This window comes from Pan paniscus, chromosome 21 (assembly GCF_029289425.2).
Source record: "Pan paniscus chromosome 21, NHGRI_mPanPan1-v2.0_pri, whole genome shotgun sequence".
In the NCBI taxonomy this organism is placed as follows: Eukaryota; Metazoa; Chordata; class Mammalia; order Primates; family Hominidae; genus Pan; species Pan paniscus.
In genome coordinates this window covers 19,277,585-19,290,288 of record NC_073270.2, presented here as the reverse complement: position 1 = coordinate 19,290,288, position 12,704 = coordinate 19,277,585, and the positions used below count along the sequence as shown (strand labels likewise).

General features: G+C 43.8%; 1 protein-coding gene across 9 annotated transcripts in view; it reads left to right on the top strand.

Annotated features, from left to right (window-relative positions):
- DZANK1 (double zinc ribbon and ankyrin repeat domains 1) overlaps window positions 1-12,704 on the top strand; it is an 84,011-nt gene that overhangs the window by 68,924 nt on the left and 2,383 nt on the right. For all 9 annotated transcript variants that reach the window (XM_034947689.3, XM_055104895.2, XM_063601109.1 and 6 more), the window contains 5 exons: window positions 1,915-1,989; window positions 4,112-4,208; window positions 4,651-4,751; window positions 7,989-8,069; window positions 8,620-8,747. In XM_034947689.3, the coding sequence (XP_034803580.2) occupies window positions 1,915-1,989; window positions 4,112-4,208; window positions 4,651-4,751; window positions 7,989-8,069; window positions 8,620-8,747 (482 nt within the window). The remainder of the gene's footprint in view (window positions 1-1,914; window positions 1,990-4,111; window positions 4,209-4,650; window positions 4,752-7,988; window positions 8,070-8,619; window positions 8,748-12,704) is intronic.

Below are 12,704 nucleotides of genomic sequence, written 5' to 3'. Positions count from 1 at the left end.
TGGATTTTGCCTGAAACTGCATCTTGCCTCGCTCCTTTCCCTTTCCTGCTCTGCTTTCTACACTTTCTTACTCTTCTGCCTTGTGAGCTCTGCTCTGATAAATCACTTGCACATGAATATTGTCTCAGAGTCTGCTTCTGGGGCACCTGACCTAAGACAATAAGATTCTGAACATCTCATGCTCAGATGTCACATTGGAAATTCGAACAGTCAGAATGAAAGGTCCCAGAACAATTTAATCCATCCAGATCGTGCACTTAAATCATACACTGTTAATATATAGCAATAGTAACATAACAGCTGCCATTTTACAGTGCACCCAGCATCAGCATTGTATTCATCATTCTTGCCTTCACAGCAAACCTGCAAGGGAGGTGTATTACCTTTGTGATCACTTTAAAAAAAATAACCACAAATTCCTTGACTGTCTTCCCCTCAAATGGTAGAATCTGTGTCCCCTCACCTTGAATCTGGGCGGGTCTGTGACTGTTTGACTAACGGACTATGGTGGAAGTGATGCCATGAGACTTCCAGGGCTTGGCCACATAAGGTCATGTGGCTTTCTCTTGCTTGGCACACTCACCTCCAACACTTCTTGGAGCTCAGCCACCCTGCTATGAGAAGCCCAAGCTACATGGAGTGGCTGCATGTAGGTGCGCCAGCTGAACCCAGTCCTCGAGTCATCTCTGCTCATGAGCCACATGAGTGACTAGACTCTAGATGATTCCAGCCCCCAGACATCCAACCACCTCTAGCCATTTGAGTCTTCCAGCTGAGGCCTCAGACATGTGGAGCAAAGACAAGCTATCTCTGCTATGCCCTCTCTGAATCCATAGCATAATAAAGTGGTGGTGGTTTAATGCCACTAAGTTTGGGGTGGTTTTTCACACTGCAGTTGATAGTCAGAAGAAGCCTTATTTGACGCCCAGGAACTTTGAAGCTCAGAGAGGTTTGGTGACCTGCCCAAGACTACACTGCTGGGTCTCATGGGGTTCAAGATTTGAAGCAGATCTGTCGGACCCTGTCAGAGTCCCATGTCCTTTCTTTGATACTACATTGCCATTATAAAAAGACAGCTCTGTGAGAGGACCTTTCCTCTGTTTGTCGCAAGACTAGAAGGAACTTTATGAAATAGGCTGTGTACTCTTCTGCTGCCAAATAGGCCAACATCAAGACGATCTCATTTTCCAGTATTGCCCAATTTCCTTTGATAATCTATTTTGGTAGTTTATGAATTTCTTCAGCCTAATCCAGAGATCTGCAAACTGTGGCAGTTGAGACAAATCTGGCCCGCTGCCCAGTTTTATAAATAAAATTTTATTGGATCACAGCTGCACCCATTCCTTTACTTATGTGGCTGCTTTGTGCTATGACAGTAAAGTATTCACAATACAGAACATATGGTCCACAAGACCTAAAATATTTACTATCTGACCCTTCATGAAAACATTTCTTGTCCCTTGGCTTAATCTAAATTCCTATTGCTACTTACACAGAAAGCTGCTCAACTGTGATACTTGTCCCTTAATTACCAAGCCCTGTCCCCGCCCCCTACCAGGATACCTTTTCCAAGGTGATAACATCTAGTCATGTAGTTTGATTAAAGTGCATCTCTTGAAGAATGCATAGATTTGGATCTTGCCTTTTTATTCAATTTGGCAGTCTCTTTAGAGTAATTTATTTATAATTAGTAGAATTTAGATATGGTTGGATTTGGATCTGCCATTTTGTTCTTTGTTTTCTATTTATCTCATCTAGTTTTTGTTGCTCTGTTTTTCTTTTCCTACTTTCTTCTGTGTTAATTAAATATTTGGTTAAATTTAGAGTTTGACATCTCAGAATTTGTACACTGTTACTTAAGGCAATGAGTCCCACACCCACAGTTATGAATTCTCTCTACAACTCTTTTAAAAGCTTATCTCTGCTACTGTCCACGAAGATGGTTGTGAAGTTAGCATCAGACTGAATTATAGTCAAGTCTCAAACAACGTGAGTAAGCCTCCAGAAGTTATTCATTTGAGAACTGACCAATTAGTAAATTGAGACAATTTATAGAAATGCTGCTGTGTAATCCATAGAAAGGAAAAGTTTCACATATTATGAAATGCTACTAGAGGCAAGCAATTTCACAGAATTAGATAAACAAGTTAAACCTCAGACAGGCACATGAACATATAGCGAGAACAGGAGTTGTTCTGTAGTTCTCAGGCTTATTCAGACTCACTGAAGTCCGATGGCATGTCTGTGATATAATTGATTTGGGGAAAGACTAACAAAAATATTTGCTGATATGCCCTTTGGACGTATTTTCTTCTATAAAATAAACCAAACTTTGTGGCCATGTGTCCTTGATCTTCCCTTTTATATGGTGACGGGGGCATTGCCACAGAGCCTGTAAGTGTGTTTCAAACATTAATTGATTGACATTAGCAGCTTTAGTTTCACTGGACAAGAAGTCAGAATAATTAATTAATCAATTGAGAAGCCAAGGAAAAGGAGGGAAATTAACATTTATTAGGCCCTGGCAAGGTGCTAATGGTGTTGTTGAAATTGGGATAGAAGCATGGGCCCTGTCTAACTCATGGGGAGGCTGGGAGTATCTAACGAGCTAATGCACATGAATGTGCTTTGAAACCAAATAAAGCACTAGCTGCTCTTTTTAATTGTTGCGGCTAGAGCAGAGCTTGGGTCAGAGAGGAACTTCAGGGGAAGGGAAGTGAGAGAAGCAGGTCAAGGAAGGGGAAGGGACTGAATGAGCAGGTAGACAAAAGCAAAGTTGAGCTTTAGCCTGATCCAAGGGGAACTCTGGAGAATGAATTAAACCACAAAGTTGTCCCCAGTTGAGGCAAGGAGGAGAGGGAGCATAACCTCTAGGGCAAAGCAGCATCCACCTACTGAGGGCACTTTGCTGGGGAAGGAGGTCCAGCAGTAAGCTCTTAGCAGCTACACAACAGCTGGGGTGAGTAACCTGGCCAGCTAGTGGGAATGGGGCAGGCCACCAGCAGCACTTCCAATGTGCTAGCTATCTCACAAGTAGAATTGGAGTAACTGTTCCCAGGTCATTGTTTTGTTTTGTTTTGGTTTTGTTTTGTTTTGTTTTGAGACAGATTCTTGCTCTGTCAACCAGGCTGGAGTGCAGTAGCACAATCTTGGCTCACTGCAAACCTCTCCCTCCTGGGTTTCAGCAATTCTCGTTCCTCAGCTGCCTGTGTAGCTGGGATTACAGGGTCATGCCACCACACCCAGCTAAGTTTTGTATTTTTAGTAGAGATGGGGTTTCACCATCTTGGCCAGGCTGGTCTCTAACTCCTGGCCTCAAGTGATCACCTGCCTCAGCCTCCCAAAGTGCTGGGATTACAGAAGTGAGCCACTGCACCTGGGCCCTAGGTTTAATAAATCTTTTCTTAGCCTGCATGTTCTAGTGTTCAGGAAGTAGCAGGCTCTTCCCTGGGACAGGAGCAGGCAGCCACGTGAGGGTGCAGGGGGATCAGTCCGGGTGCACACAGACTTCTGTGTCTGGCCTCATTATGTAGACGCCCATTTTACTGCATTTTGCTTTCACGACATGCCATTGAGGTAGGTCATATTATTTCCACTTTCCAGGTGAGGAAACTGAGGCTCAGAGAAGTTAAGCAACCTGCTTCTTCCAAGGGCACTAAGTTAGTAAGTGGCAGACCCAGGATTCACACTTGGCAGCCTGAGACCTTCCCATCATGACACCCTAATTCCAAGACATTGAAGGACTTTAAGCAGAGAAATGACACAATCACTTATAAAGGATATAAAGGTGACTGGGACAGCCACATGCAGGGAGGCTGGCAGACCCCTGTTGAAAGGCTATTGTGATGGTCCCAATGTGAGACGAGGGGGCTGGGGCTTCAGGGAGGGAGAGGAGGAGGGGCCAGACTGAGCCGTGGGTAAGGGGCAGAACGGACAAAGCATGCTGGGGAGGTGAGGAGGAGTCAGGAAGGACATCCAGGTCTCAGGCTCCACTCTCTGGGTAGGTAGAGTTGTACTTAATAAGGAGGAGCAGGTTAGAAGGGAGATCCTTCTTTCTAGTGGGACAAAGCAGCCTCATCATTCATGGTGTTTAAATGTTTTCATTGGCCAGAACCTTTACCTGAACAAGGCAGTGAATTTCAGCGATCACCTTCTGAGCAGTGCTGCCGAGGGTGATGGGGGGCTGTGCGGCAGCAGGTCCAGCTGGGGTGAGTTATTCCCTTCTGGCAATTTTAAAACAACTGACCAGGAACACATGGACTTGGCAGGGATAGCAGAGAATTGCTAAGAGTTTGACAGCCCAGTCACAGATCTTGCAGTTATGTTCCAGACGTTTTATTTCTCTGGCTTCTCTGAAGTCAGAGATGAGACTTTTGAAGTCCTTTACAGGGCTTGGGGGAATTCATTTGTGGGGTGCACTTTTGGACCTAAAAACTGAAGTCCCTCTTTTCCTCTCCTTCCCACCCTTCCTCTGGTTCCTGCACAGGGGAGTGGCTCCAGGAGTCTCTCCTGCCGGGTTTAATCAAATAGAAATTTCTGTGATAGCCATTTTATCCTCTGACTTTTGAGGGACGTGGAAGTAAGAAATAACTGTTTGTGTGGGGAGTTGGGGGAGGGGCATCATTTTTTTCCCCAACTGTGTCATTTCAGTGAGTGACTACAGCCAGAGTACCTCAGATACTATTGAAAAAATCAAAAGGATGAAGAATTTCAAGACCAAAACTTTTCAAGAAAAGAAGGAGCAGCTTATAGTAAGTGTCTTTTTTGGTCCTTGTGGATGTTGTCTTCAGCCTGTGATTTTCAGGTTTTATTTTGACCTTTTTTAAAATGGAAGAAGAATTTCTCATTTTCTGTTCCTTTTTTATGAGGTTTCTCATGGCATCCTTGTCCTTTAGACTTCTTTAAAGTATCTCAAGATTATGAATTAGAGTTATTTCAAAGTTCCCATCAGTTTCCTGAATCATCTCTGTGTTTCCTCTGGGGTCAGTTCTGTCTGCCTATCTTTCGACTTTGGTTTGCCTCAAATATGGAACCTTGGTTGTCTGGTCATTTGACAAATGAAGACTAGTTGGGTAGTGCAGATGCTGGCATGGTGCCCAGCATGAGGATGGACCCTGAAGTCCCTGTGTGAGTGGACGGGCATGTCGTGGACAGACGTCCGTGGAGGGAGTGTGGGCAGGGAGCAGGAGAAAGCCTTCAGATCCCCTGTGTTGCTGGTGGGAAAGGTCTTCCTCTGGTGGTGAGGGTGTTGGTGTGTGAAGCGCTCTCACGGGTTTCAGCTTGGGATGAAGCTTTTTTCCTTCCCCTCTACACCCTCCCCTGTGTCTGTCATGGAGGTCTAGGCTCTGCCATTCTCCTTTCTTGGGCCCCAGTGCACCAAGTAGAAGCCTTTGTTGGGCAAATCTTATGCTTTCTGCGAAGTAGTTATCAGGGCAAAGTGCACAAGCCTCCTGCCCTTCTTACATGGGGAAGAAGGGGTAAGGCACTAGCGATCTCAGCTATTCACCACGGAGCCCTTAATAATCTACTCATGCATTCAGGCTACGCCCAACACCTAACCTCCATATGGATTAATTTAAGCTTCTGCAGGGCTCCCCTGGAAAGAAAACACTCCTACCTCTGGTATCTTCAGCTGGATTTTTGTTTGTTTGGTTTGGTTTGGTTTCCCTGTCAGATTTCATCTACTTTCAGTCTTCTTGGAATTTCTCAAAATTACTAATTCACCGATGGTCAGTACTGTTTTAGAGTTTCCCACATCTTTTAGAGTTTTGTGTTTTAAAAATATATGCCAAGAATAATTCTAAAAGGAGCTTTGGAGAAAAGGGCAGTGGATGCCACCTGCTCCATCCCCAACCTTGCCTTTTAATTGGTCCTCTTTGGCTACAATACAAAGAACAGATGTGATTAGCAGCAAGCCCCAAGGCCTGGGCCCAGGTCCGAGCTGGACACTTGCATGATGCCGTGTGCTTCCCTCCATGTGTGGTTCCAAGGCCAGGCCCTCAACGCCGCCTTGTCAGTGCACTAGCTGCCCAGCTTGCATCCTGATTCCTCTGGAGGCAGGGACTCTGTTCTTTATCTTTTTGTTTCTTCTACCACATGCTTTGTATGTAACAAACACCAGTACATTTGGAAAGAATATGTTAGAATTGTTTTAACTTTTGTAGTTTAGGATTTCTTGTACTCACCACCTTCTCCCAGTTTGAAATATTGTTATTGAGTATAAAAGCATAGAGTTCCATAAACTGAACAGCTTACAATTTGGGAGACTCTACCTATTTACTCTGTGTATAACCTGAATTTTCCACTGTATATGGCTTTTTTTTCTCATTTGCACTTAGGGGATAAGTATCAGAAGCTGTAACATTTGTTCACTCATTCAGTGATTATTTTTGAGCACACATGTACCAGGCACTGTTCTACGTGTTGAAAATAAAACCTAAACAAAAGACGTAAAGGTCTCACACCTCCTGAAGCTGACATGCTACTGCATTCTAGTACACATTTCCATGAGGAATGGAAATCATGTAAACAAGTGCTCCCCAAGACCCCTGCTGGGGGTTTACTGATTAGAGTACTTGGTTCTAAGCTATTCATCAGTAAGATGGGGACAGCGAGAAAGGAGGCAGCACCGCCTGAACCAGGCATCATCTTCTGAAAGGCTCAGAGGCTTTGACCAGTGTCCTCATGGCCATGGCTTCACAGGAGCAAGGACAGGGAAGGTATTATTTCCACTTTACAAATGGAAATGGTGGTCCTGTGACCACCCCGCAGCCATGCCCGGGATCCAGAGGCAGAAACATACTAAAAGCAATGTCTCTTGCTTTCTAAACAGCTTCCTTTAGTCTTTCAGCATTTGAAATTCTTTATATATAAAGATGAATGTATGGCATTTAAAAATACAAAAAGATAAGTTACTCAGCCAGGCCCAGTGACTCACGCCTGTAATCCCAGCACTTAGGGAGGCTTAGGCAGGCGGATCATAAGGTCAGGAGATCGAGACCATCCTGGCTAACATGGTGAAACCCCATCTCTATTAAAAATACAAAAAATTAGCCAGGCATAGTGGCATGTGCCTGTAGTCCCAGCTACTCGGGAGGCTGAGCAGGAGAATTGCTGAAACCTGTGAGACGGAGGTTGCAGTGAGCCAGGATCGTGCCACTGCATTCCAGCCTGGGTGACAGAGCAAGACTCCATCTCAGAGAAAAAAAAAAGATCTTGAAATTGCTGAGAGCTTTTTCTTTGTTTTGTTTTGTTTTTTGAGACAGAGTCCCACTGTGTTGCCCAGGCTGGAGTGTAGTTGTATGATCTCCGCTCACTGCAACCTCTGCTTCCTGGATTCAAGCGATTCTCCTGCCTTAGCCTCCCAAGTAGCTGGGATTATAGGCAGCTAACACGCCTGGCTAATTTTTATATTTTTAGTAGAGACACGGTTTCACCATGTTGGCTAGGCTGGTCTCAAACTCCTGACCTCAAATGATCTGCATGCCTTGGCCTCCCAAAGTGCTGGGATTACAGGTGTGAGCTACTATGCCCCGCCTTTTTTTCTAAAGAAGAAGTCAATTTATTGGCTCATTCATTCCTCAGGGGAGTATATTTTCTGAACTGTCATACTTCGGCTGACCTTGAACACTTTATAAAGTATGCAAAATAAATTTTAGGATTCACCTGATTGCTTTTCCTAGAGCTAGTCATAATAAAACTAGTGTGGAGTTTCTGGGTTTTGTGAGGTTTCTCATGGCATCCTTGTCCTTAATATAAAACAGTGTCCGTGCGGTAACCTTGCCTGAAGCAAGGTTTTGGAGCAGCAAGATTGATATTAGATGTGGATATCTGTGCTGTGGGCTATTAAAGACCACTCACACACTCACACATGCACACACTCATAGTCACCTGTCCTTGTGACTTAGAATTCAACGTTGGAAAGAAAGTGTTTGCCTTGAGTGAATATTTTGAAGTGGGGGAAATGACCACATTCTGTAATCCTGCAGCCTGAAAACAGACTCCTGCTGAAGGAAGTCGGACCCATGGGGGAAGGAAGAGTCTCTGTGATTGAACAGCTGCTGGATGAGGTAAGTGTTGCCAAAGGAGCCAGTCTCTCTGAAGAGTTCAGCCTGGCATTCCACCTCTGTCTCCTTCAGATGAAAGTTTTGTTCAATACTGTGAAAATTACACTGCCCTTTGATTAAAAACCTGGGATGTAGTGAATGGCTAGTCAAAAGCTTTATATTAATTGTTCCCTGTTGCTAGTTTTTATATCAGAGAAAATAGGCAGAGAAGCACAGATGAGACTAAGGAACATGCATGAAGCTGGATAGAATCTCTGGCCCGTGACCCCATATTACCTTTATCCTGGGTTTCCTAAAGAAGCAAGGTTGTCAGGGTGCCTGCCCTCCCCTCCCCGCACATGTGGGGAACAGAAGTTTTGTCACCTGGGTAACTTTGTAGCTCTGTTCATCGTAGGTCAGGTCTTGAGGTTCCTGATTCTCCTCTCCTTTGATCTGAAAGCACTTTAGTTGCATCAGCTCTGTAAAGGACATCTGTTATACTTCATAGGATGGCGACTGGATGCTGTTGAGTGCAGGGTTTTTTGGAGAGTTTGTCCTTTTCCATTTGCTGCAGGGAGCAGACCCCAACTGCTGTGATGAAGACAATCGACCCGTCATAACCGTGGCTGTTATGAATAAGCACCATGAAGCGATTCCAGTTCTCGTGCAGAGAGGAGCAGACATCGACCAGCAGTGGGGGCCGTAAGTGAAACACATTGAAAGGAGAGCTAAGGTAGCAGCAGGCTGACTGCTTGGAGCTCCACTGCAGCAGAAGCGGTCTACACACACACCCTGTTCAGTTTTAGCCACTTTAACCATTTTAACCTATTTCAGCTTTAATAAGAGGCTTAACGCCTTCTGTTTTCCATAGCTGGGTAAAGCGAAATTTTAAAAATGGACTGTTGGGTTGCCTAATTTAGTGGCTTTTATAAATGATGATACATTTTGTTAATGCATAAACTTATACTGTGTGGGGCCAGTAAATCCTTAGCCCTTGGGGTGTTAATCAATGTTTTCATCATGAATTGAGAAAACACCAAGGGAAGACAGACTTCAGTGTATTCCCCATGAAAATATCCCCATGAAGTTAATGCAGAAAGAAAATATCATACGGTTGTCTCCAGATCTCACACCACTGCAGAGGAGACTGGTACATCTGAGGTCACCACATGGTCTCCTGCTGCCTTGCTTTCCCACCCGTGATACAAAACAGAAAGGTACCAAGTCCTGTTACTTACTCTCCCAGTCTTGGTCCACTCCTGTCCGATAACCTTCTCTTCTAGCCGTGTGCTTCTGTTGTTCTTTCAAAAAGTACTTTGAAAATATGGGGTGAAAATTCCTTGAGCATGAGTCATTCATGTTAACTGCTCATATCTTGCCGACCACGTTGTTGAAATGAGTCTTCTAGGGACATCACAGGCATCTAACACTCCTACCTCCTGAAGTCTTACTAAGGCAAGGTCAAGGTCTGTGTCAGTGGAACATTCTGCTGTGTACTTCATGCTACCACAGAGGCCAAAATTTCAGTAGCTTTGCTTCTGTTATTCTCTGTTTCAAAATTGTCTCTAGTGTTAGTGTTCAAAATATAATCCTGTTAATTTTTCTATATGCATTTTACTAATGTCTGCATTTTAATAGTTTCTGCCCCCCTTTTTTTAGTTTTATTTTACAGCAGAATGTTTGGTGTGTTGGTGTAAAGCTTCGATGCTTGGAATTTATTTTCTCAAGTTTTCTTAGAGTTTACTGTGTCAACTTATTTATTTATCCCACACTGTTGTATTATTGTCATTATTAATAAAATGGTGCTGCCTTGTTTTGTGTTAAGGCATATTTTATATTTTTATAATTCAGAAAAGCTTTTTAAATAGCATTTAAGTATGTTTGTGGTTGATACAGAAATTACTTGAGCGCATTTTGAATTGAAGTGTAAGCAGCGTGAGTCCTGGCTTTATGAAGAGTCCAGCTAAGAGGAGGAAAGTGCCCTGGGCATTGAACAGATTGCCTTTTTATTTTGCTGTGCCTCAGCTTCCATGTTTGCTTCACCACCATTCTATAAATTGGTATTTATCCACATGTGATCTCATTGCATGTCTGTAAAGTCTGACACTGCGGTTATACCTGTCTATCTGAATGGTGTGTAATAGCCTTTGTCACCCCCCTGCAGGATCATGGTGACTGTGGGCAGTATGTAGCTCACATGGTTGTGGGGAGGAAAGCTAGAGGGTTGGCCCTCTCTCACATAGAGCGCAGGGATCTCTTCTTCTGCATGCCGGTAGAGGAAAGTAGCATTTCCCACTGAGAGCCACATTCTGCCAAGTCTGGTTTATATCTGTTAGTTTCAAGAGTTTGGGCCGGGATCAGCCCAGCCTCTGCCCCATAGCTGGACCTCTGTAGACCCAGGAACATGGCCTCAAAGTTCCATCCATCCTATTGCTTTTAGGCATAAGTCATCCAGAGATCTGGTTTTACTGTAAAAGAGGCTCAGCGAGTTGTTCCTTAGCAAACAAGAATTAAAATGCTCTCTCCCATCTGAGCATGTATGGCTAGTGGAGCCTTGGTGGTCTCTTCACCAGGTAACTTCCATTAAGTAGCTTGGCAGGTGGCAGAAAGCTCTTTCCTAATTTCCTAGTTCCATGTTTGTATCATTCCTACCAGAATGAACTCATATTCAACAAAAGGGAATGGCCAGGAGAAATTCACACCCTCCACCAAAGCTCATTCCTCTTACTAGCAGATTTCAGAAACACAGATTCAGGATCTCACTAGGTGAGAGGCCCAGAGAAATGCTGTTTGCTTTTGGACAAGAGCTGCCCTTCCTCACTGCATTGGCGATTCCAAACATGCCATCCTCTGGCTCTGCCCCAGTAGCCAGGTGAGGAAGATGCAAGCATCAGTCTACTTCTTAGAGGTTCAGCTGTGGACATTTATTCCATTAGGTAGTTTAAGGAGAGAATGTACATTAATCTACCATGATACTTAGATTTGAGTAAATAGTTTGAATTGTTTGTATATGAATAGTAAAGTTTCTTTAAAATACAAATTCCATGGCAGAGTCACCATTCAGCATTTTCCAAAACTGAACTGTGGATACATAGGAAATAGCCAGCACACAAAATCTAACCACCAGCAAACCCCCCATGCAATACATAGAATGAACCCTCTGCTCTCAATATGGGGAGAATTGTGAAGAAAGATCTTAAGTCTACTTAGGAGATGTGGCAACCCTATGAATATATCCCAGTTCAAATGGTGAATGCTTTATAAAGGCCCAAGGAACCATAGGGGTGAAGTGACAGACAGTTAAGCTCTATGCCACCAGTGAGGAAGAAAGGATGAAAGATAAGGAGGAAATCAGTCTTTTCCAGACTAATTCCAGTTAAACCTCTTTCTTTTGTAAACTGCCCAATCTTGGGTATGTCTTTATCAGCAGTGTGAAAATGGACTAATACACTGGCACACAGCATAGCCCATGAACATTCTATGGCAAATTCTTCATTTGTGACCTGTTTGTTTGTTCTTTCTGAAAGCATTTATCCTTGATGTTCTGAAATTCCACAAAGGTATTTTTAGATGTGCTGTTTTTGATTCACCCAGTTGGCCTTTTCAATTTAAAAAGTCTTATGTTTCTTTAGGTTAGGAAAAATTTGTTCTATTATCTCTTTGGCATTTTCTCCCCTCCATTTTTCTATTCTCTTTCTAGAACTGTTAGTTGGACGGCGGACGGCTTGAATTAACTCCCTATGTCTGTCTTTCTTTTCTGTTTTTCCATAGTTTCATCTATCTTTTTCTCTTCTGTCTTTCGAGAGATTTTCCTAACTTTGTTGTCCATTCTTCCTATTGAATAATCGTTATTCTTTCTAGGAGCTGCTTTTGTTCTGATTGTTTCTTTTTCATAGTCTCATACTTTTGTGCAATATTATCTTGACTCATTCTGCAGATACCAGTTAGATTTTTGTCTTGTTTTAAATTCCTTGTGTTTGTGTATCGTGGTTTTCTCTTTGATTCTGCAGGTTTTTCTCAGATGTCTGTGAACCTTTGTTGTCCATTCACATTTGAGAATGGAGTTTGGGCTACATGACTGGTAACTCTGTGTATAAGAGAAGGGCTTTGTCAACCAGGAGGCTTTCTGGGTATATGGAGCTACTCCCAGGCTGGGACCCCTGGGTGCCAGAAAGTGAAAAGCTTCCCTCTGATTCTCACCAGCGGTTCTCTTTATCTTCATCAGAGAAGAAGCCACTCTCCTTTTTCTCCATAGGGATCAATGCATGGCTGCAGGCACATCTGCAGATGTGGGGGATGAGGGTGATGGCGTCAAAGGAAGGAGCAGGGGCAGAGAGAGTTCAGACCGTCAATGCCTATCTCATTTCTTCTTCCAGTCATGACTCCTGCCCTCCTTCACTCCCGCCACCTCTGCATAGGAGCCTTTCAGGAGTCCTGGCGCCACCCCAGCCTCCATTTCCGTTGCCCACTCCTCCCCTCACTAGGTCAAACCTGACCAGGAAATACGGAGAGAAACCCTGGCATTGCAGCAAAATATGCTGTGTCTGACCTCTCAGGCCTGCCCCCTGGTTTCTAAGATTGGTGTTTATTTTCATATCATGTAAGCCCAACTCACTGGAGCCAAGGTCATTTTCCCCACACAAAAATAGGAGCTTCAGC